This window comes from Fistularia commersonii, chromosome 10 (genome assembly GCF_037954325.1).
Source record: "Fistularia commersonii isolate RoL2024-O1a breed Wild chromosome 10, RoL_Fcom_v1.0, whole genome shotgun sequence".
In the NCBI taxonomy this organism is placed as follows: Eukaryota; Metazoa; Chordata; class Actinopteri; order Syngnathiformes; family Fistulariidae; genus Fistularia; species Fistularia commersonii.
Window position 1 is genome coordinate 16390935 of NC_141293.1, and position 25768 is coordinate 16416702.

The 25768-nt window shown below is 40.7% G+C and overlaps 1 protein-coding gene across 1 annotated transcript in view; it reads left to right on the forward strand.

The window, feature by feature from the left end:
- grik3 (glutamate ionotropic receptor kainate type subunit 3) overlaps positions 1-25768 on the forward strand; it is a 105116-nt gene that overhangs the window by 70729 nt on the left and 8619 nt on the right. The window contains exons 8-12 of the mRNA XM_086154061.1: positions 822-929; positions 3863-3976; positions 7374-7577; positions 15218-15441; positions 18682-18800. Coding sequence (XP_086010187.1) covers positions 822-929; positions 3863-3976; positions 7374-7577; positions 15218-15441; positions 18682-18800 — 769 coding nt within the window. The remainder of the gene's footprint in view (positions 1-821; positions 930-3862; positions 3977-7373; positions 7578-15217; positions 15442-18681; positions 18801-25768) is intronic.

Genomic DNA, 25768 nt, shown 5'->3' on the forward strand with positions numbered 1-25768 from the left:
AATTAAGACATGCCCTTAAATGCATTTGGTAAGAAAAACAAATAATAGAAATAATAATTTGAAATCTAATTAGCAAATTTAGCTGAAAACTCTCCATAAATCCAGTGGTAATGACTGAACAGTGACAGAAACCAAGTTTTATTGATCTTTTTAGAACTGAATGCAGATTTGAAGATCATTTTGCATTGGAGGCCTGACAGACTGACCGCATATAAATGGCAAAAATATCTTTTCAAGATATTCATAACAGTAATTATAACTTATTAGTTCATATTTTGTTGCTAATTCTCCGTCCATTCGCCTTTTTCCTCGTTTAGTTTTAGATAACATTTACCAAAGATTTTTTTTTTGTGACTTTAATTATTCAATTAATTTGTTTATTTATTCATTACTATATTTACTCATTACTCACTAGATTGATGATAATTTTCTTGCAGACTGTTTTGAAATGTACGTGTTTTTGTCTGTGTATGTTTGTTTTTTTTGTTGTGTGCACACGTGTGTGTTCATTAGCAATAAAACCAAATATTAGCTATTCTTCTATTGCATTTCCAATGACGATTCCAATGGTTCCAAACACCAGTTCGTTGCCCAGATCCTTACACTTTATTAAAATCGCCCTTCCATCACAATCGGATCGTATTTTTCCCATGAAAGCTTTTTTTTTTTTTCCCCCGGCGACATTCATACCATTTTTCAAGATGACTTACCTTATTGGCCTCTCATGTAAACACATATGTCCCTCCTTTATTTATATATATATTTTTTATATTTATATTTAATTTTTTTTTATATTTATTATTATGTATATGTTTTTGCAGTCCCACTGGGACGGCTTGACGGGGCGTCTGTCATTCAACAAGACGACGGGCCTCCGCACGGACTTTGACCTGGACATCATCAGCCTGAAGGAGGACGGCCTGGAAAAGGTACCTTTTTTTTTCTCATCAGAGTTAATCTATTCATTTTTATCCTTAAAATCAGCTGAAATGGCGACGTGACACCCCCCCCCCAAATGGATTATCGCCTTCTTATACGCATTACTCATTAATTATTTATCTTCAGCTCACGAAATCGCATGTTTTTAAAGAATCATTTACCTCCTAACAAGGAAGCAAATTGGCTCTTTCAGCAGAAGCATAAGTTAGTGGATCATAAAGCAAATTGGATTAGGGCTCACATCAGGGTGTTAATTGCAGCCTCGCTTAACGCTAATATGAGGTGATGCCCAAAATGCCGTTTGGCGGTAATGAGGCGTATGAATATATATTTTTTGAAAAAGAAAAATGTAGGACTGCCACGTCGGAGTAAAAAAATGCAAAGCCCCACCTCCCGCTCCCCCTCGGGACTCTTACTGGAGGCCTCTTATACATTATGAATGTATCAAATAGGAATAAGTCCCATTACGACTTGCAGAAGTGCTCCCTCAAGCCCGGGGACTGTGTAACAGCCCCTCCGCCTTCTCCTCCTCCCAGGCACTTGGTCATGAAGAACGCTGATATTGCCTTAAGAGGGAAAAAAAAAAAGTGGGGGTGGCATTTTGACGCCGCATGTAGAGTTTCCCGTTTTGACAAATCCCGCATTGATCCAGTAGCTCGCCGTGAAAATCGGCTGGAACTTCCCCGACCCTGCGAGGCGCGTGGGGCCCCCCCGCCCTACCCGAGTCTTAATTGAATATTAGCCTCCGCGTTGGAGCTTGTGATGGAATTACGAGCAGCGTGGGGTGGGGGGGGGTGGGGAAAATAGAGACGTGTCATTTTTAATTGGGTTTTAATGAAGTGGGGGTGTTGTTTCTTTTTTCACGAAGGGTTTTCGTGAAGGGTTTGCCTGGTTGGTTGGGCAATCTGGGTGAGCGGGCGTGGTTGGCTGGGTGGGCGGGGTCCGCCCGCCATGGGACAGTTGTCTCAACGTTATGCATAATCCGTCTCGCCGGAGGCCTTTTAAATGATTTTTTTTTTTTCCTTGAATCTCGAATGCGTCTTACCGCCAAGAGGCCGGGAGGCGTAATTACCATCGTAATATAATCCGGCACCTCGGCGAGCTCAGCTGTCTCTTTGTGTTATTTGATATTTCTACTTATTTTTAATAATACCCCTGTTTGTGTGAGCCTTTTTTTTTTTTTTTTTTTTATAAAGAAATGCCTCATATGATTGGAAGACTCAACACCTATACATTGATTAGTTAGGAAAATAATAATAAAAAAATAAAATAAAATGTCAGCACCATACAAAGGCAAATAAATGAAACCATTTAAATTCATGTTAAAATACACAAAATGATATACGATTAAGTGAATGTCTGTCTGGATATGTGGTCCTGTGATCGACTGGATAGATGAGTGGGTAAATAAGTACAGGAATGTCTCCGAAAATTAGAATATTGTGATAAAGTTCTTTATCTTCTGTAATGCAATTACAAAAGCAAAAATGTCATACATTCTGGATTCGTTACAAATCAACTGAAATATTGCAAGCCTTTTATAATTTTGATATTGCTGATTATGGCTTCAGAAAACTCAAAAATGCTATCTCAAAATATTAGAATATCATGAAAAAGTTATTTTTGTTTTTTTAATTGCATTACAGAAGATAAAGAACTTTATCACAATATTCTAATTTTCTGAGACAGTCCCGTACATGAATAGAGAAATGAGTACAATGGCCAGATAAATGTGCAAATAAATAAATGAATAAATAAATAAAATGGGTAAATTAAGGAGGGGGGTGAATTTCAAAGATGTGTACACGGAACACAAGCCTGGTAAAACGGGAGCCCATCTCTCGGCGGTAAACATTGGAGCGCTGTAGTCGGGGGTCTCGGCGGGTTTCTCCTCGTGTACAAAGGGATTAGTTACCTAAAAATAAAGCGTGGCTCTGATATGCGGAGAAAGAACGGAAAAAGAAAAACACCATTTTGCTCAAACTGAGGACTGGCGTTTCATTTTTCCCTTCCTCTGGCACGCAGGAAGATGAAGGCGCTAAAAATAAAACAAGAACTCCATTTTCTTTCAAGTCCCCAACGTATTTTCAATTATTAGGTTATCGGAAACCAGGATTAGAGTATCTAATAATCATAACAAAAGACGACCATTGGTTATTGGATGTAAAAAAAACAACAAAAAACAAAAACAATCAGACCTCAGACCGAGAACAGGAGATTTTTGCGGCGGCCGACGTCCGGTTTAGCCCCCGGCTACAAGAACGGGCATGAAATAATCCAATCCGCTGGCTTGTCTTGACTCTTAAACTTATCAGATCCAACAAAATTGAGGGGCAATGCGTCAGGTCATCTTCGAGGCTTTTTACACTCAATAAAATAGAACTAATAATAATTTATAGTAATAATAAATAATAAAAATAATAAATAATAAATAATTATAATAATTAAAGAAAATGAGAAAATCCACTGGCTTGTATCTTTTCACTACTCTTGGTGTTATTTTGTTCACCGCTGTTAAACCCCACTTTTCGGTTCAGCTCTTTCAATTGACACATTTTGTCAATTTAAGAAACCAGCAAATGCAGATCTGATTCATCTAGAAATAAATAATATTTTATTATTATACTTTATTATTATTATTATTTTTTTTTTTTATTTTATTTTATTATTTTATTATTTATTTGTTTTATTTTTTTATTATTGTATATTTTTCGCGGTCGCAGCCGTGTTTACGCGCCAACAGTCTCAAGGCCGGCGTGTCTCTCGGAACGCCGCGTGACCTCCTCCTGCTGATGGAGGACGACTTATCCGGTCACGTCACGCCGCCCGAGATGCGATACCCCCCTGAACGAGAGGAGGGGTGGGTTGAGGAGTTTTAAGGCTTGCCAACAGGGTCAGAAGTCATGTTTCTCCCGTTCGGCAGGTGGGGAAGTGGAGTGTGTCCGGAGGTCTTAACATCACGGAGGTGCCAAAGCGGAAGGGCATGAACATCACAGATTCCCTGGCGAACCGTTCCCTCGTCATCACCACCATACTGGTGAGTCCTCCTTTGCCCTCCGGGAGACTGGAAACGGCTATAAACAAAACAAAAGAAAGTATTCGCGGACTCAGAACTGCATGGCGGCATCCACAAATGACATTTTATTTGACTTGTTGCAGATCGAGCTCCTCGGTTCGCTTCTCTCTAATAAAACTAAATAGAAGATCCACTTGATGCATATTATCTGATGTCAAACCTCTGCGAGATATCGGTTGTTAAATCGCAGTTTGGGGCCAACGGGAACCAGACGCCAGTCGGCCTGTCAAGGTTTTGTGATGAATGTTGAAAAGGCGAAAAAAATAATATGCGAGGGAATGTTCTCAAAAGGATGCAACCGTGCGCTCATCAGTCAAGAACATTAGCGTTAAAACTACTTTGCCGGCCTCGATATACGACGGTTCACTCACAGCTACGAAAATATATCGTCGGCAAAACTTAGCTTGATGCGTTTTTTTTGTCAATTCATTGTTTGAGATGCGCTTTATTTTCAAAAATTAGCAATTTTTACAATTGATAGGTCCTCCCTCGAGGACATTGGAACTGAATCCCAGACGTCGGACAGAAGATAACCGTTTTAATTGTTCCAAGAAATATACTGATTTACTTGTCACCATTTGAGGACTTGCTTAGTTTAACTGCTGATGCTTTAAGGCAGCGGTCAGACTCGATCAAATATTGCATCTTGTCCCTCCCAACCCTCACACCCCTCTCAGTTTCCGTCACACTCTTGCGTTCTAGCTTTCTCTCGACCCCAAACCGGTAGAAACAGAAGGCCGCTGGCATCGAGCACAAAGAGAAAGAACAAAAAAAAAAAAAAAACTTCAGATGCAATTTTTTTAATTTAAAATGTCACAACTCAAAACACATCCAAAACCGAATGTTTTTTTTGAGTTTCACCACTTTGTCACTTTTTTTATTCTTAAATCTTTATTTTGCATATATGTCTATACAAGACTGTCTCAGAAAATTAGAATATTGTGATAAAGTTCTTTTTCTTCTGTAGTGCAATTAAAAAAAACAAAAAAAAACTTTTTCATGATGTTCTAATATTTTCAGATAGGATTTTTGAGTTTTTTTAAGATGTAAGCCATAATCAGCAATATTAAAATAATAAAAGGCTTGCAGTATATCAGTTGATTTGTGATGAATCCAGAATGTAAGACATTTTTGTTTTTGGAATTGAATTACAGAAGATTAAGAACTTTATCACAATATTCTAATTTTCTGAGACAGTCCTGTGCAATATTCTTGAGTGTCGAGTAACGTGCCTTAATTAAAATGTATTATTATTGATATAATTATTGGTCGAGGCAGAAGGCCACCGTTTCGAACGGGGAAATGTCGTGTTTCTGAATAGCGTTTTAATCAATGTGGTTAAATCTGGACGGAAAGCACCATGAGTCAACTGTGGTGCGATTCGGCGGCGTAAAAAAAATAAAAAATCTGAGCTACGTATGTATAATTAAGGAAGCGCCCCGCCTCCAGCGTTATGCCATGTGTCCGCGGATGTCGGGGATCCTTGTTTGAGGGGAGCCCCGGGGTTTCGGGGGTAAAAACTGAAATTCTCTCTTTGACTGCTTTGACTGCTGAGCCACAACAGTAAACACTATCATTACGGCCGTATCGGCGCCGAGTACTATAATTATGACAAGCCAGGTCAAGGGTGGGTGTAGTTAATGCCTGTCGGGTGGCGTCGGGAGTAAATTCATCTCAAAGTGGATCAACCGGATAAGTGGTTTTAACGTTGAACTCCTCAAGCAGGAAGTAAAAAAAAAAAAAAAAGTGAAATAATAAATAAAGAAAGAAAAAAAAAAAACATTTCAAGTGAATATCTCAGCTCCAAAACGTAAGATCGTTAGCAACGGGGTCACTGAACTGTCTGCTCTCCGATCCCCAGAGAGAGTTTTTAACTTTAATATCAATCTTACGTCTTGAAGTTAATGACGGTGCCGGGAAACGGATCCGGGCGGTGAATGAACGAGATGTCCGACAGTTTTACGGCGATAACTTCCTCCGAGGGATTAAGACACTTAATGCGTTTTTTTTTTTTCGCCCCCCCCCCCCTTACATTAATTGTTTGCACTCCATTGCCTGAAATGTCTCTACGACGACCCACCCCGCCCACACACACACACACACGAGGTTCACATGCTGCGACTGCGAGGGTAAAAACTGGTATAAACACTTTGATTTGAGTCCAAACCCTTGGGAATAGAAAGAATTGGAAGGCTGGAAACAGATGGTAATGACTTTTTTTTTTTTTCTTCCTCCCTCAACATGCATTTTTTTTTTGATCAAGTTAATTGGACAACTTGAGAAAAGTTTTTTCGGTACGGCGTTCGCTCCCTGTATGCATTGTCATCGAGTTTTCATAACTCATTATTTATTCAAGACCACCCGCCACACACACACACACACACACACACACACATACAAACACACACTCTCTGATTGTCCTGTCCAACCAGCTTTAAGTCTGAACAATTAAATACCGCTCACTTTATATTTCTGTGTGATTTAATGCCTTTTAATTGACGGGATTACCCAAAAAAAGAAAATAAAAAAACAAAAAGCGCCTGGCGTTGGCTTGTTTAACCATTTTCCAAGGATGTGTGTGCTCGCCCCCCCCCCCCCCCCCCCCCCCCCCCCCCAAGCCTCCGGTCCTTCTGTTTTGATTGCATCTCTTTTACTTGGTGCTACATATGGTAGCATTGGAAAAACACAAAGGGTCACCTTGGTGATAGATTCAATTACGCTCCTGGGCTTTTTATTTATTTTTTTCCTTTCCTTTTTTTTTAATATATATCTAGCTATTTGAGGCAATAAATCGCATTAAAGCCTCCCGCATAAATGCGGCGATGTGTTTGGAAATGCATAACAGGAGGCGCTGGCCTATCCAGCTGGGAAATTGTAGCCGGCACTAAATAAAGGGGGGGAGGGAGGGGAAATCATTTATAAGCGATTGTGCGACGGTCATTGTCACTGCAGGCATCGGTCGCTCTCTTACGCAGGTCGGGGACAATTGATGAAGGCGACGGCGGGGGCATGTTCCATTTCACTGCGGCGTTCTGCTCCTAATCAAGCGGTTACGCCGCCCAAATTACGAGCAGCCAGGCAGGATATTACAGGCTGGCGAAGGGTGTCAGCTACCTGACCATGAAAAGAACCGACCTGTGCACCAGCTATATAGGTCAAAGCGCAGCAGGGTGGGGGAGCGCAAATGTTCCTCAACGCAATGTCAAGAAGACGGGTACAGAGTACTTGTCAGAACTCAGGTTCTCCCAGGCTAACTCCTGACATCGGCGATCGTAGATAGTTCGGTGAGGTTCCCGCGCTGAGACGTATCGGGAAAAAAAGCTAACCGTGCTTTTTGGTTGTTTGGGTTTCGGCGCAGGAGGAGCCGTACGTCATGCTCAAGAAGTCCGACAAGGCGCTGGTCGGGAACGACCGTTTCGAGGGGTTCTGCATTGACCTGCTCAAAGAGTTGGCCAACATCCTGGGATTCACCTACGAGATCCGCCTCGTGCCTGACGGGAGATACGGCTCCCAGGACGACAAGGGCCAGTGGAACGGGATGATCAGGGAACTCATCGAGCATGTAAGTCCCACTGCTGACCGCCACTGGAGCCGTGGTTTGTTGTTTGGAGACACGGCATAAAAACACAGGTGACTGAGGTTGGTGACTCAATCGGTCAGTCTAAAAGGGGGTGGTTGATTTATTTTATTTTATTTTATTTTATTTTATTTTATTTTATTTATTTTATTTTATTTTATTTTATTTTATTTTATTTTATTTTATTTTATTTTATTTCACAATCCACTTCTTGAATGATCAATACAATACAGATAAAAATATAAAATAATCCATGATCACAATGAAAAATGGTTTAAATTTAAATGATATAAACTAATAAAATAAAATAAAAATATTTATAATAATTAATCAAATTTAAAATAATAAAAAATATTTTTTTTGTGCTGATAACAGCATACAATCAATTTGGATCAAGGAGTTTTTCCTTTTGTTAATTCATTGCAACCCAAGGGGTGGGGGTCATTCAAGGACGTCTAAATATCCCAATGTGTTCATCGCCGCTCCGACGTCTGCAGACCAAACATGTTTAATCCGAGCCACTGGAGGACCGGGTTTTGTTAGAAACACAAATTTGAACTCGGATTAACCGTGCGCATTCGAAGACGTCGGGACTTTATCACGGGGCCCAACGACGTTCCTTGGGGGATCCAGTCTGGAGCCACTAAGATCTGCGGTCTGGGCTGACAGTCTTAAAATAACCCAGATTTTATCGCTCTAACAGTTGAACAGAACAACACTAAACAATGTTTATATATATATGTGTGTGTGTGTGTGTTTGTGCATGTATATGTATATGTATATCCATGTTTATATATACACTTTATGCAGTATACAGTTTAAACTGTAAAAATGGTTTTGTCGTCAACATCTCACAAACCAGCCACAAGAATAATAATACCCTTTGGACAGAAGATACATTTTTTTTTTCCTAAGTCAGACTAACTACCATGAAAACATTATGCAGTGTAGACACTATAATCATGCATAATATCCTAACCTTAGTGGTCTGGGCCAAGAGTGGTAACGCAACACCACTTGTTCAGTCTAGACATTGTCCCGATATGAGGACATATCGGTTCAGTTAAGAAAAGAAAATCAAACACATTGATTATTATTTTTATAAAATAAAATAACAACAAACAATAACAATAACAGAAGTTAAAAATATGAATTAAAGCAATTGATTGCTCTAAAAAATAGAAAAGAAAATATTCATACACATCCATATTTATATATGTATATTTCCTACTATTTAGTTGTATTGATTTTTTTTTTTTAAATAAATATATATATACTTGTCTCTATGCTAAGCTAAGCTACCACAATCATGCATTTGAGCTCAAAAAAACAGAAATGGTTGAACACCTTGATGTGAAGTATTCAAGGGCAGGTCATAAAAGGGCTTTAAAAGCCGCCGCTTTTGGACCACAAATTACGGCAACCCTGAGTGACAGAAACCCCGAGCCGACCGACGCGTAAAGAGCGAAGATCCGGGATGCTCACGTGATCCCTGCGTGTCATGGCTGCAGTCATCTCGCCAGAAGACGGCGGGAAATCGCCGATGCCCCTGTTGAAATCGCCGGTCACTTCCCGAGCGACGGCGTGCAATTCCCCGCTGGCATTTTGTAAGCGTCCCTGTAAGCGCTCTCTCTTTGTCCCCGGCAACCCCGTCGGGTCAGAGACATACTCAGATGAAAACTTGTAATAGCTTAAATGGCATTTAGTGGAGGGGAGTGGTATGGCGGGGGTCGACGGCTCGGTGCTGAAAGGCGCGGGGAAGGCGGGCCTCACTGCCGCACTTTGCTTCTTTGGCCGGGCTTTTTGCTGTATCCATGTTGATAACAATAACCTTGAGGGGAACAAATGGATTACTAAGGGTAGAAAACGCTGGCACGAAATGAAGATGCATGACCCTATCATTTAACGGCACTCACACACACACACACACACACACATGCGCGTAGAGGCAATCTTGAATTAGCTCTGGCTTCGAGGGAGGGGGGTGAAGCTGGACGCAGAGATTATTTCGGAAATATTATCGCGTGTGTTTTCTTTCTCGCAAAGATGCATCATTTGAACTTGGACACGAACAGCCTAAAAACTGTTAAAGCTACTGAAAGGTGCATTTATTGAATTGATTCTTTTTTTTTTCCCCCCCACATGTGTACGTATTAAGATGCATGGGGTCTATAAATAGCAATGAAAGTCAAGATGAGGATCTATAGCGCACGCTTATTGTTTAGACCGCTCGTGTCACATGACCATGGATGCGTGGCCTCCCTTCGGGTTTTTTCGGCCAGTTCTATTTTGCGGTCTGGTGCTTCCACCCCCGAACCAACCCCAAACCAGCCCATCCCCCGCCGCCGCCGCCGCCGCCGCCCGTCTGTTTGTATGAGCTGATGGTGATTCAGCAGACCTGAAACGTCAAGTTTAAAACCCCGCCGTGTGGTAAAAACACCTCAGCTTATAGCCGCTTTACACAATGCGAGCTGAGAAGTGTTTTTTTACTCTTGCGTTGCCAAAAAAATGCAATTTTTTGGGGGGGACAAGTCGATATTAACATTTAATTTTAAGGTTTGCATAATCATGTGCATCAAGTTCCTATGGCAGCTTTATAAGGCGGTTGTAATTAGTCATTAAGACACAAATGAATAATGCATTAAGTGTGAAAGATCACTAATTAACCCTCACGTTTCTTTTTATTACTATTAATAATATCACCGCTTTACTTATATGAATGTAATCCGTTATTAATATTTATCAACTAATCTGTTACATTCCCTCTTATCAGTAATTATGTAGATGCCACCAAAGTCGATTAAATGTCAATTTGTACAATAAATTACTTTCATGCATTTCATAGGTTTTGCTTTGCAAACTAATAATAGGAGCCTTAAATCGAGTAATTGCCAAATAACGGTAGAGACTGAAGCATCCAGTCATCCATTGGCTGGGATTGCAGTAATCTGATTTGGCATGATTACAAGCACCTTGTAATATCTGGGGGGGGGGGGGGGGATTTCACGTTGATAAAATTGAATTTGAACTAATTGGCTCATATAAATCAAAAACAAATTCATTTATTAGTCAGTCATTTAATGACTGTCAGCTTTTGATGCAGTGGCTGCACAGATTCCACAGTTTATCCTCTCACATTGGCTCAATGAGCAAATGGCTTACAGTTCAAACAACTATATCTACAATTATTGTTTTTATATTATTATTGTTTTTGGACCCAAAAGTCATTCGTGCTTAATATAGAGCAGGGGTCCCCAACCTTTTTCCTGCGAGGGCCAAATAACTTTTCCCTTGTTTTCCAAATATTAACCCTTTCTGGGCTCTTGACAGGAAAAAAACAGAAATCAGAAAAATAAATAATAACATTATTAATAAATAATGTCTTTGTCTCATCTCTTGACAGGATAGACAAACGGCCATTTCTTTGAATTTAACAAAAAAACAATCATTTGTCCACTGCAGATTAAATACCCCGCATTCTGTATCTATTTTTCTTACCCAATCTTTTTGCCATTATTCCGTGTTATTTGTCAGGGGTGCGTCCAGGATTTTTTTTTTTTTTCTAGGGAGGGGTTTCAGATAAGACACAGATTGCAGAAGGGTGGAATGGAATGTTCAACCACCATAAGTTCAAAATTGCATTTAAAAAGCCGGTTTGAAGCTGCAGTTGTTGAAAACCGCAGGTTTGATATTACATATCTTAGGCATTTCATTCATTTACCTGCATGAAGGACATATGAGCATTAGCCTTGTTTATTCTACTTATAATTACATGATGCAAGTCAATTTTCTCTTCACACCCTGCCCCTTATTCTCATATTTGATATCTGAATTCGCACATATATAGTTTCCCAGCTGCAGTAAACTATATAGTTGCAGATCTGACAGTGGGAAGGAGTCACAACAAGAGGAAGCGCTTTTTTTTTTTCTTTGTTTGTTTTGTTTTCAATGTGTAGCCACCTGGTTCAGGAGCAGCCGTTTGCGTCGTCACGGTGTCGAAGGCCACGGCGTTTGGAAGGCGTTAAACGCTGCGACCGCTCGTGTTAAACTTGATTTAGTTACAACGGACACGGCTTTGCAACGCAAGCACTAATGGCGTGCTTAGCACGTCGCTTGTTCCTGTCAGGGTCATTAATCTCCGCTCGGCAAGATCGGCTGAACGCTTCGAAACCGGCGTGTATTTCCTTCTTCCTCTTACCTTGAGGAGAATCTGCTGTTTGTTTCTAGCCAGGTAACACACACACACACACACACACACACACACACACATCACCGGGAGCGCCCTGGACGGACACATGTAAGTGTGATGCTTATTGAAGGTGACAGGGTGCCGTGGTCATGTTAGTGTGTGTGTGTGTGTGTGTGTGTGTGTGTGTGTGTGTGGGGTTGAAGGGGCGGCTTTGACCTGGAGCTGCAGGGTGTGTGAGTTCAGCTGTAATGCCAAATACCCGTCCCCAAACACAAACACTAATGCGCGCGGGCGCCCCGAAGCCTCCCCAGTGGACCCTGCGAATGGACACTTTCCCGATCGCACGTTCGGGTGTGTGTTTTCACCTCAAGAAGTCGGAGGGGTGTCTTTAAATGTCACATTCTGTTTTCATTTCTCACCTTGTGTGACATTCCCTCCCCCGCCTTCTCACTGCAGAAAACATTTCCGTCTGCGAGACACCGTAACCGCCGCCGTGTTCGTCGAAAATTCTCATGACATTTAATCGAAATATGCAGTTTTTCGTTTTTTTTTTTCTTCGCTGTTTACAGCGCGGCTACGGGGAAATATTGATAGATGAATAAAACGGTCGTTGACAGGCCCTGGTGTAAAAACAAACCCGTAATTAACCCCAAATATGTCATCCGCGCGGCACAACTTTTTTTCTATCACATCCATGTTAGTAAATAAAACATACACAGTAATACCACAGGTTTTACCACATCAGGTGTCCGTTTTTTCTCGTATAAATATTCACATAAGAGGATGAATTTCGCCCCCGTCGACACGGTGAATGCACAAAAGGACCCCTTTGCACAAATCCCCGCACGGGTGTTTGTTCAGGTCCTGATGGGAAAAACAAAAACGAATATCAATTAAAAAAAAAAAAAAAAAGCACAATTAAATATGGCGTCCGTGCTGGCGAGGCTCCGCTCGGGCTCCTGGGGTGTTTCCCCACGTTGCTACGATGATATTTGTGTTTGTAGACAAACTCAAAGACACTCCGCGTCAGATGTTTGATGAAAAAGCCTGTGTTATTTAAAGTTAGAAAAATGAAAAAAAAAAAAAAAAAGAGTTTTAAAACAAATCAAGTTCTACAGTTGTTAATTGTTTGTTATTGTCCTGCTAACGCGCTCGGCCGTAGCTTGAAGCTCCCGGTTTTGGCCTGCACCGAGCGTGCCGCTCCTGGTGCCAACGGGTCAGGTGTGTGTGTGTGTGTGTGTGTGTGCGTTTCTGTGTGTGTGTGTGTGTGGTGGGGGTCTGTCCACTGGGATCACGCCGTAAAGCCCGCCATCTGCAAACCCAGATAATACAGGGGCCACGTGGCACCGCTAGCTTTGTTAGTTTTTTTTGTGTGTGTGTGTGTGTGTGTGTGTGTGTGTGTGTGGCGGGAATGAAAGGAGCAATATGTGATTCACAGTTTGGTCGCCATGACGCTGCAGAGTATTTCCTGGTGACATCATTGATAATGCACCAACAGGTCGCTAACCTTTTTTTCTAAAATACAGTTCAACCGGTAAAACGGTCACCCGTTTTTGCAGAAAGCCTTCCACGTTCTTTCACGCCGTTCCCATGGCGACCCACCCGTCAGCGGATGAGTAATATTCTCCCTTTGTGATCAGAGGTGAACCCGGCAGATGGATTCATCAACTCTTTGCGCGCATGCGTGTGTGTATGCGTGTATGTGTGTGTGTGTGTGTGTGTGTGTATACTGGGGAGGAAGACGCCGTAAAAAGTAACCTTCTGAATAACTCGCCGTCTGTCACGTCGCGCTACAGCACCGCCTGTCCTTCCCGTGCCACAAGTTAACAGCTTTGTCGATGGGACGGCATCTGTTTTCATCTGTTGCGTTAAAACTCCCCACGTTCTTTTTAAAAAATATTTACTGATACGATATGGCAACTGATACCGTTTCTATTTTTCCACCGAAACCATAACTACCCCACTTTCTACTCTACTTCCTTTTTGAAAATGCGCATAAAAACTGAAACCGAGTTATTTTTCTGTCCGAACGAATCTCATACATAGTTCAATTTATTTTTTTTTTTTTCTTAAGGCCGTGTCTAAATTGCTTAATATATTCTGAACCCAACCGACAGCCTGACCTGGGAGCGAGCAAACAAAGTGAGTGTCTCTCACTTCCAGGCACTTTATTATCCACTTGAGCCTGTATTTTTCTCGACAGCGGTGTGTGCGTGTTGTTGTGTGCGTGTTACTGTGTGTATTTGTGTGTGTGTGTGTGTTTGTGTGAGACTTCCCACACATCTGCACGGGGTCAACCCTCGCACTTGGAAACATGAGATAATAATCTCACCGATTCAGTCGAGGGACAAAAAAAGCAAGAGGACAAAAACTATGCTAGTGAATTTATTACGCGGTCGTAAGCTCTGTCATTCATGGCGTTGGGGATGTAACGGCATCACGATTGCAGTTATCTTTTTTATGTGTCGCGTGTTAGACACAATCCTGGGAATTATTTTTTAAATTGACCAATGTCATTGGACAAAAGGTGGCAAACCTACAAAACTGTTGAACAAAATGCTTGTAAAATCATTAATGTAATGATAATAATAATAATAATGATAAAAATCTGCAGGATTCAAATGAATTTAAATTCTGAATAACTAAAACAAGAGGAACATGAGGCCAATCTACAAAACTGTTGAGCTACATGATTATAATATTGGTTATTTAATAATAATAACAACAACATCAACAACAACATTATTATTATTATTATTATTATTATTATTATTATTATTATTATGAATAACAATAACAATAATAATAATAATAATCTGCAGGTTTCAATTAAATTTTAATTCTGGATAACTAAAAAAAGAGGAACATGAGGCAAACCTACAAAACTGTTGAGCAAAATTATTATAAAATGGCTTATGTCATAATAACAATAATAATAATGATAATAATAATAATAATAATAATAATGATCTGCAGAATTTAAATGAATTTAAAATCTGGATAACTAAAAAAAGAGGAACATGACCAAAATAATGGAAACTTCTTATGAGTTCTTATGAATTATTAGTGAATCAATGAATCAATGAATCAATCACACTGCAGCCTATCCATGAATAGAAAATGAATCAGAAAACACCAAAATGTACAAAACCCCTCAACCTAGTCTGAGTTTTTAAAAATCAATAATTATTTTTTACATGTTAAAAAAGCCTGAAAATGAAAACAATGAATTTTATTTTATTTTATTTTATTTTATTTTATTTTATTTCATTTTATTTTATTTTATTTTATTTTATTTTATTTTATTTTATTTTATCTCTTTTGGTCATCTCTCCCAGTGAGCGCTGTGTGACTGCTCCTTTTATTCATTGAATAAATGAATTATTTCATTTGAATACATTTCTATCATTATATTGGTGTTTCTGTGTGGCGACAGAGGGCGGACCTGGCCGTGGCGCCTCTCACCATCACCTACATGCGTGAGAAGGTCATCGACTTCTCCAAGCCCTTCATGAGCATGGGCATCAGCATCCTGTACCGCAAGCCCAACGCCACCAACAACGGCTTCTTCTCCTTCCTCAATCCCATGACGCCCGACATCTGGATCTACATCCTCCTGGCCTACCTGGGAGTGAGCTGCGTCCTCTTCGTCATCGCCAGGTGAGTCGGGGAACTCCGTTGAGGCTTTCGGGCGCCGAGGGAATACACACCAGGGGAAAAAAAATTGATCTTTAACCTCTTTTTTAAAAAGGCTCACATTTAAGTAGGCCCGGCACGGAAATGGCTCTTCTGATCGTATTCTTTTATAGGAATTGGAACAAACAAAGAAACTTACACCGGGTGACATTTCAGCGCACATCTGCTCCTGTCACAGAAAACCAAAAAAAAGGGGGGGGAATCCAGATGAGCTCTTTAATTGGCTTGAAAGTATTTCATTTGTAAGTCATTCATTTGTGTTTTTTTTTTTTTTTTTCTATGATCCCAGGGTGTAAGTGGGTGCGTGTGTGTGTGTGACAGGGGGTGGTCATGAATATAACATTAGAATATGATAAATCACATTAATGATTTTCCATTTCCTGACGCCTCCCGTGCAGAGGCTTGCATCAGGAAGCGGTCGAGGAGGGAAACGGGAAAAAAAAGGGGATGGGGGAACTGAAAGGAGACTGGAGAGCAAACAGCTGCAGAAAAAAACACCAAACTACTCGTCTGCAAGGACGAGCAAATTGGCAAAAAGGGTGGTGGAGTCATTTCGCCGTAGGTGGAGAGAAGAAATTTATATATAATTTTTTTTTTTTACATATAAATTTCATTAGAAAGAGATCATGAGACTGAGGGAATCCCTGTGAAAAAGTTAGCTGGAAAAAAAAAAAAGTCAAACAGGGAAATACAAAAAAAACAAAAACAAAAAAAAAAACAATAAATAAGTTGATAATACAAAATGAATAAAAAAATCCAAACTACCGCAGCAGGAAAAAAAGGAATTCATTTAAACCGTCACTGAATTTACTACAAATTTTCAAAGTGTGAATAAATGTACTTTAATACACGCACTTCATATTAATGACCATACGACATGTGACGCAAAGAAATGCATAATATATATATATACACGTGTGTATCAAACAATCGCTTTGAATTCACCTTTTTGCAACGTATTTCAGTGAAATCCTTCTTTTAGTGGAATAGTGTTGCTGTTTTCATAACAATAATATCAGTCATCTACAGATACACTTTAATCGTCGCCGAGGGCAATTAAAGGATCTGTAACATACAATGTTATTTTAAATATCATTACAGACCCTTGCATCATTTGTGGCTGGATATGAGGAAGTAGAGGGTACTTGTTTTCTATATTGTTTTAACAGACAGTTTTTCCACAAACCAAGCAGAAATTAATTGTCGCATAACATGTTTGATTTGGGTTTTAGCTACAAAACGCCGAGCACGACTTTTTCTTTTTTTATTCTCCGAATCAGCTTCAACATCTGATGAACTTCCCCAAGATGGCGGCACTTGAGGGATTAAGGCCGGAGCTGCTTCCATCATTAAGCTTCAGATTAAACAGACTCCGGACAAAATAACTCAGCAGCGTGTAATTAGATTGAAGTGTATCTATCTCTTCGACAATACGAATTTCAGGCAATCCAATCTTTCCGGATTTTCCGGCCCTTCAAAATATCCACTTGTGGGCTTCGGGTGTTGCCGATCATTCTTATCTGGGTTGAAAAAAAAAAAAAAAGTAGGGAGGGAGATTTCTGGGACCGTTAGCGCTTCCGCAGAGTCCGCATGTACTTTTTTAAAGGATCTAATCCTGCCCGGAATAAAGAGACGGATTTTTCATATAACACAAATAAATTCCCGAGGGGTGACATTTAGCGGGCGTTATCTCGGCACCTGCCTCCGAGAACGACTCGCAATCGTGAGAGCGCAGCATTCGCCGCTTCTGTCACGCTAAATGGCGGAGAAATTGAAAGATGCACGCTTTTACAGCCTCCACGCGAGGCCTTAAGGGGTTTCTTGATGCCCGGCGATCACAAACATGACATTTACGCCCCCTGAAAAATTATATTTGCTGCCGCGCCGCTCACTGTTCAACCACGCGCAGAAACATCAACCCCTTTTCCAGGATGGATTTCCAAATGTGCTGATGTTGACATTTGATGAAATGTTGAGAAATACAACATTTTATGCGTGGAAACCACTAACTATTCAAGACAGGACAGCATCGTTTTATCACGGCCTTTTTGCCGCGCTTATGTCTCTATTATAACGGAATTATTACAGCTAAGAGGTATTTTTCCGAGTGAATCGGTGATCCTCCTTTAAGCTGTCTCTTCACTGCTTTCTTTAATATATACATAATCTGAACTGTTAACAAATATGATAAACTCAATGAGAATGATTCCTTATTATTTTCAATTGAAAAAAAAACTACAAGTTGTAAAAAAAAATACATCAGTTTTTACTTTTCAAGAAAAAAACTACCAGGTGATGTTATATCTGATGTTATCATCGTTTAAATGAAAATATATTATTTTATTAGATGGAAGAAGGGTATATAACTTGTGCATAACACAGTGTGATGAGTCACATCGTATATGCTTACCAGACTTATCAGATCTGTTTAATTCACCCCAAATTTTATAGATTAAACTCCTGTAGGTCTCAAAAGTCTGGTGGATATCACCCTCACAACGGTTGTAATCATAATTAAATCAATAATAAACTAGTAGGTAGTTATGAAATATATATACATTTAAAAAAAAAAAAGATATTTCCATTATTCCATGATCAGAATGATCTTGTATTCTGCAAAACAACACAATTTTGACATTTTTATTCCATGTCTTTAAAAAAAGGACACACTAATACTTAATATGTAAGAGTCAAAATATCCAGAAGCTCCTCATTTGCTTCGATTGCAGGTTTTTGTCTCTGGCGTATATACATTTTTTTTTGTGAACAATTTTATCATATTTGAAATATACATTAATAATTAATCAGGATCTCTTTCATTTTTGAAATATTTTTCAGCTAATCAAGTTATATTTATTTCTTTTCCATTGTTCCCTGAACTGACTGTTGACACACAGGCAAAGACCCCCGGATATTTTCTTAAATTTAATTTCTATCAATAATCTGTGCAAAACTGTGCAAAACAGAATCACACGGCTAGTAAACAACAGCTAAATATCCAGCAGAAGAAATGCTAATGACTTAAAAACCAGTAATGCACGTTAGTAAGCGGTTAATAGCGAGCGCGCAGACATTTGAATAAAGGCCGACTGTTACGCGGCGAGCAGATGGCCGTCCGAGAGCTGAACAGGCTTTTTGTGCGCCGCAAAAAAAAAAAAAAAGCCACAGATCGAGGTTTAAAAAAGTTTTTTTTCCCATCTTCAGGTTCAGTCCGTACGAGTGGTACGACGCCCATCCCTGCAACCCCGGCTCAGACGTGGTGGAGAACAACTTCACACTCCTCAACAGCTTCTGGTTCGGAGTAGGTTCCCTGATGCAACAAGGTACCAAACCGCCCCGTTCACCCCTTTTTCCCCGTCCCCGATTTTTTTCATTCGCCTTACTCCGAGTCTCCAGTTTTTTTTTTTTTTACCCCCCATCGCCGCCTCGCAGACACAGACGGGCGCTGCCATTTCCGTTCCGGGATTGTTTCAAGAGACATTTAGCTGTCAGGATCGACCGTCGAGCCGAACGGTACATGACAAAGAGCGGGAGGGGGGTCCGGGGTGGGGGGCTGTCGCCCGCCCGCTGTTTACGGGAGGGACGAGACGGCGCCTGGTGCTCGTCTGAGGTTGGCAGGTGAGGAAGGAAAACATGGTTGCATTCGCTTTGTATTAATGCGTCCGAAGCGCCGGGAGCTCAGGCTAACTTCAGGTTTGACAAATACAGCGAATGTAAGCAAGCAGTAGCTGCGAGGCGTTGCCGTGACGGCGCCGCCCCGACAATACGTGTTATGACGGGAAAAAAACAGAGAAATTAAACGGCGTTGCAATCTAATTGGATGTGTCAGGGGGTATGGCTTGCAGATTAGTGAATAAAAATAAAATTAAATCAAGAAAAAAAAAAAAAGTTCTAATACTTATCCCTGATGTATCTTTATCCCTGATGTTGTTGTTGTCGTTGTGGTTGCTGTCTTTTTATTCCTGGGTGTCTTGCTATCTATTTAGATTTAGAGTCATATTAATTTTACTTTTTTTTTTTTTTTTTTACATAACTAGTACACTGCTGTGACAAAGGAATTTCCCGGGGATCAATAAAGTTTATCTTATCTTATCTTTCTTATCTTAATAGAATCCCAAACATATGGTTGAATACTATTGTATGACATGTGAATAACAGTTATATGTAAAGGCCTGTCTCAGAAAATTTGAATATTGTGATAAAGTTCTTTATCTTCTGTAATGCAATTAAAAAAACAAAAAATTCTTTTTCATGATATTCTAATATTTTGAGATAGGATTTTTGAGTTTTCTTAAGATGTAAGCTATAATCAGTAATATTAAAATAATAAAAGGTTTGCAATATTTCAGTTGATTTGTAATGAATCCGGAATGTATGACATTTTTGTTTTTGTTATTTCATTACAGAAGATAAAGAACTTTATCACAATATTCTAATTTTCTGAGACAGTCCTGTATATGTGGCCCTGTGATTGACAGGCAGGGTGACCCCGCCCCTCATCCAATCACAGCAAGGACAGGCTTCACCCCACCCGCCACCATGACCTTTAGCCTGAATAAGCAGTATAGATTATGAATAATACTTGAAAATATTACAGCAAGTACTCATGTTTACGACATCCTCGACCTCTGCGGTTATGTCCTGGTTATGTCGCCATCTTCCATAAATGTATCAAGAAGGTCCCGTTCCATCATTCTGACATACAGAGTTACAATATTATTTTGCGTGGGAAGTAGTTAGAGGAATACGTTGTCACACGGAGATATACCAGGAAGTCTTTATTTTCGTTTGTGTCAGTTTTTGCGTTGCTCCAACACTGAAATTCCGACAAAAGACGAGGACATTCAGTATCAGATTTTAAAGAGATCCCGGTTCCCTGGATGTCGTTGCCCCGTTTGATCAATGATTGTACCAGCTACATAACAACAACAACATTTCTCAAAATATCTTAATTTGAATAAAATTGTTGTTTTCGTCGTAATGCTATCTGGATTGTGATGGTACGACCGTTTTACCTTACGGTGCAAAAACATCCCTTCCCCTTCCATTTAAACCCGATCAAGACTTGCGAAGGAGCATAACGCTGACGACTGAAGTCCAAATGAGCTTCGAAATGAAGACGAACAAAACGACCAAGAGGCGAGAGTCGGCTAACGTCGCTGGTGAGTGTGTGGTGACTGTTATAGAGCAGAAAGAGCGTCTTTTGCAAGGAGTTCCACTTTTTGTCATCGCTCCATCGCCGTAGACTTCGGCACAGCCCTGCCGACGGAACCGGCGACTCGTCGTCAGCTTCCTCCGCGATCGTGCCGATGCTGGTCTCGCCTCATCAGACGCTACTTCTGCAGTGGCGGGTTGTTGCCGTCCTCGAAGGGGAACGTCCAGCGTTTCCTGCCTGTGGCGTTTCTTCGAGCGTGTTTCACTCGTTTCCCGAGGACCTTTTGTCCGCTTTTGAAAGCAGACCGTAGGCACAGAGTTTAGTGTCCGTGTGCTCTGTCAGCAGCTTAGCTCGGCTAAACGCGTCAAATACATCCGGAGAGAAGCGGCGAGAGCACGGCGGTGGATCCTTATGTTCGTCCACAAGCGATTTCCCACTCCTTTCTTCTCTTCCTGTCCCTTGTAAAGCTTTGTAGCATCACTACCTTTGTTTCCTTTGGACTGAAAATTGCACCCGAAAGCCGCATAATGTGGCATTATTTCCGTATGTATCGTACCGAGCTAAAGTCAACCTTAGCGGAAAGCCAACATTCACACCAGTATAACCTGGATACGTCAGTAGCCTAGCATGCATTGTGTTAGTGTAAAGTTGGCAGCACCGATTGGTTAAAATGTGCGTTACAAATTGCGTTTTTTAAAGAAATACTAATTTGTTTTACTATTCTAACAACACATTCACGTTGAAGACAAACACTAAAACTTAATTGATGGGAATTAGTCCTTCTACATGGGGTTCCCTTTAAAGGATTATCATGAATGACCTCACAATACTCCAACACTACAATTAAACTGTAATTTCAGGAAAATATACGTACATTTTATATTTCCAGTATAAAATGTATGATTTTAAGCTGTAATCATAATCATTTGGAGTAGCTATAAAAGTACATTCAAACAAATACATGATAATAATCTTGCTAATGACGACATCCTCATGTTATTTCCTTGTATTTGTATATTTTTCTACTACCGTACGACCTGTACTCTTACAGTACAATGTAGTACTCACGTAGCCGTAAGAACAAGTAGTACTTGGTACATTTTACACCAAGTCATTTTCCTCGCTGGTGGAAATTGGCCGTGGCGTGAAAAGCCCTTTTCCCCATCCAGGTGTCCCTTCAAGGGACAGGTAAGCAAATTATGGCCCCTCAAATAAGATAATAAAGTCACAGGTGGACGAAAGAGACCGGGCTAATCGAGTGTTTAACCCGGAAGTGCCGGGGGCTCGACGGGAACCCCAGCAGCGGATCCGTGCCGGTCAGGCGCCGAACACGTTGGCCAATTCATTAGCCGGTGAGGCGCCGGAGCGCCGTCGATTTCCCCCGAGTTGGCGAGTTTTGGGAGTGTGGCTGCCGAGCACCGCGGGCCGGTCTCTGCAAAATGAGCTAGTTAGCGACCCCTTATCATTCTGCTAAAAGGGGGCGGGGGGGGGGGGCCTTCATGATGGCCCACCGGAGGCGGGGGCTTCATGAGATGCTCGAAATAGGTCTTTATCAATGGATGATCTATTATTTCAAGGCTTTTGAAAAAGTGTAATCATTACTGATGCTTGGAGGAAGGTTCAGAAATCATCATGTCAGATTATAAGACATTAATAAGCACCTGTGAGTTTGATAAGTTTATAATAGCTTTGACTTTTTATCTTTTCAACTCGACGCTCTAAATGGATGACAAAATAATGTTGTTAAATGAATGGGTTTAGGGTTAAAATTTAGCTAGCATTACAGCTAGCATTACAAACAACTAGCGTTGCATTTGGGGTGCATCGGATGTTTATGAAAATAAGTAGTATTGTCTAATACGTAGAGATAGGTCTATTTCAAATAGTTTGGAAGTCCATCACAAGTTCATTGTTATGTCTTATAGCTGTTCAAGCCTACGACTCATTCTTGTGTATTAACGTGAGTAAGGTTCTTCCTTAAACTAGTATATCTTAATTATCATGAGTTACAAAAAAATAATTATCAGTATATATCATTATATCGCTGTGCTTGCACTAAGCAACGGTACTAATGGGTAAAGGTTTCAAAAATTTAATAGCCAATAGAGATTTTGATGGTTTTCTAAACTATTTATATTTTCATTTCTTTTTTCAGAATTTTTGGTAGTTAATCAATCGTGTTGAAGACATACATTGACAAATGCTTAAATGGCAGAGATTTTGTTTTCAACACACATCACATCGCTGTTTGAGCTTTAGCCTAGCCCTTGTTTGGTGAAGCGGCGTGTGTTAAAAACAAAATCTCCGCTGTTTTTCCCGCCTGTTTTCCAAAATGGCCAACATGCTGCTTATTATTATTTGAGATGAGATGAGATGAGAACAACTTCATTTATCCCGAAGGAAATTGTTGTGCCACAGTTTCAAGTAAAAACATAACAGTAATAGATAATAGTAATAGATAATGATAATAGATAATAGTAATAATAATAGATATTTGCTCTAAAGGCCAGGAGGGTTTCATTGTTTGGTTGCATCTCGACCAGCAAGGAAGTTCTCGAAGTGACGCGGAGGGAACCCGACCCCCATCGCCCTCCCTGACGCCCCCTTCTCTCTCCGCACCTTGTAACACACTCCGGCGGCGGCGAGGTACCTTTTTTTTTTTTTCGTCTGTGTCGGATGAGCACGCGCGGCGCGGCGCCCGTCTGCCAAACGCGCTGACAGCAGACGAGACGCCAGCCATTTTCCTTGATGCGCTTAAAATGCAAATGGTTGCTTTTGAGGGAGGATATAAAAAAGGAAAAGAAATCCAGCAGCTTGTCTGTGGGAGTGAGGTGTCACAGACAAAACAAAGAACACAAAATATAAAGAGGTGCAAAAGCAAACGCTTTGTACCTCAGACATGGTCCTCAGCAGGCTTTTGCTCACAACAAACATACGTTTGATCATTTCCTGTCGCCTCATTTGCACATTTGGAATCGTTTTTTGTTTTATTTTCCTAGATGTGAATATCTTTAAAAAAATAGATTAAAAAAAAAAAAAAAGTGCCAATCCAAATATCATGTAATAAAGCTGTAATAAGCTATTAGTACACATTGTAATATGCGGCTAGTTACAGACGATCATGTTATGAACCCCATCCTGAATGTTTAAGAATTGATTTTTTTCGACATACGTGTTTTTGTTTTCTTTCCGGGGGGGTGGGGCGGCGGTTTAGTCAACGCGGCGAGACGTTTGGCGGGGCTCGAGCTAACGTGTCGCGGTATTTTCAGCCCTTGTTCTTGACGTGGCGCGTTCTGATCTATTTGCAACACGTCCTCCGAACGCCGCACCGGCTGTCAGGCCGATAAAAACACTTCTTTGAATTTGTCTTCTTTCATCCGTCTGTGTGTTCCTCACCCGGGGTCGGAGGATTTCAAACCTAAAATACTGTTTTTGTTGGTTTTGTTTTTGTTTCGTTTTGTAGTTTTTGTCATCCAATAGAAGAATATGGTGCGGTTGCAATTCCCCCTGCGGCTATATTTATTTCACAGTTGTCTTTAAGGGCAATTAAAAGCGTAGACAATCCTGACTTTGTGTTTGACGAGGTATAAAACACAGGTAATCGTTCTCCGCCAAGTGTGTGTGAACGTGTGTGTGTTCACAGTCCGGAAAACTCACGTCGGGTCGACGCGCGGAATCCACAGAGAGCTGCGTTTTTGCATTTATTTTTTTTTCCCTCACACTGTCGCCTCAGAAAGCATCATTAAGAGAGGAAGCTGTGCGCCCTCCGAGGTCGACGGGATGTTCCGCTTTCCCGAAACGCAGTCGTCATCGCTTCTCCTCCGAGAAACCAACGGGGCGTCACGTCGTCACTGTTTTATTTCCCTCCGCCGCCGAGTGACTTATCTACTTTTTGTATTTATTAGAGTGTTCCAGTGCGCTGTCGTATCCCCCCCTCCCCACACACACACCCTTTTCCCCCAAGCTGACAGGGGCCGTTTTCTAATGCGTCGATCCAATTCAGTTACCCGTTTACTCGGAGTGTTTATGAGCGGCAGATTAAGCGGGGACCCCCCCCCGAACCCCCAAAAACCCACAACCACCCACACCAGCCCTCAGTTACCCCTCATTCGGAAACCTGCGCCAGTCTCTGTCGAGCTCTCAAAGGACAAACCCAATCAAATTTGGTGGGAGAGGTTAAAGAGCAGACCACTTTGTCCCTCCCACACACACACACACACACACACACACACACACACACACACACTGGTGGCTTGTTACTCTTCGGAATTGCCCTCGTAAATCTTCCGGGTAAAGCAGCGGCGTGCGCGGAGCACAAGGGTATTATAAAGGTTGGCAGAGATGAGATATAAAGTAACTTTAATACTGATATTCATTCATTCATTCATTCATTCATTTTTCCGAAACTGTCATCCCGCTTTGCTGCGGAAAACCAGTTTTATTTATTTCAGTTTTTGGGGGGAAACCCAAAACCCCCCCAACCATAATTACTGGCGATAGTAGGAGTATTTTCATTAGCGGCGGCTATGCTAACACATTAATAAAGATGAAATAGCATAATAGCATAATTGACAGGAAACCTATGCAACACATTTTTAATTTAATGTAATACTACACTAACTTTTAATTCTACTACTACTACTACTACTACTACATCCCATCGTACTGCTTCTCATTCCATATAAGTTCAATTTAAAAGCTGCAGGATAGGTTATGCCATCAAACTAGCGCATAGCAACACAACGTTAACTAATTTAACAAATGTCATTGATTGAATTGAAAAACAAACCAATCACAATATCAATTAAAAGTGGAAAAAGAAAAAAATAGCAACATGACTATGTGCTGTGCCTACTGGTTTTGGCTTAGTTAGTGTGGTACTATGTGTTCATTTCATTCTGAAACATGCATGTGTGTGTGTGTGTGTGAGTGACGTCAAAGATGATAAAAGGAGCCCATTCGAAAAAAAAAACATCCTTTCCATATTAATTGGATCTGTGTCAAACAGGCCAAAGCAGTCCAGTATCAAAACATGCAATAAAGTGAATTCAAAGAAATGATATGAAACAGTGCAGGATAAGCAGAAGGAGATGGACGGATGAAATGATATAAAAAAAACAAAAACAACTCCTCCAG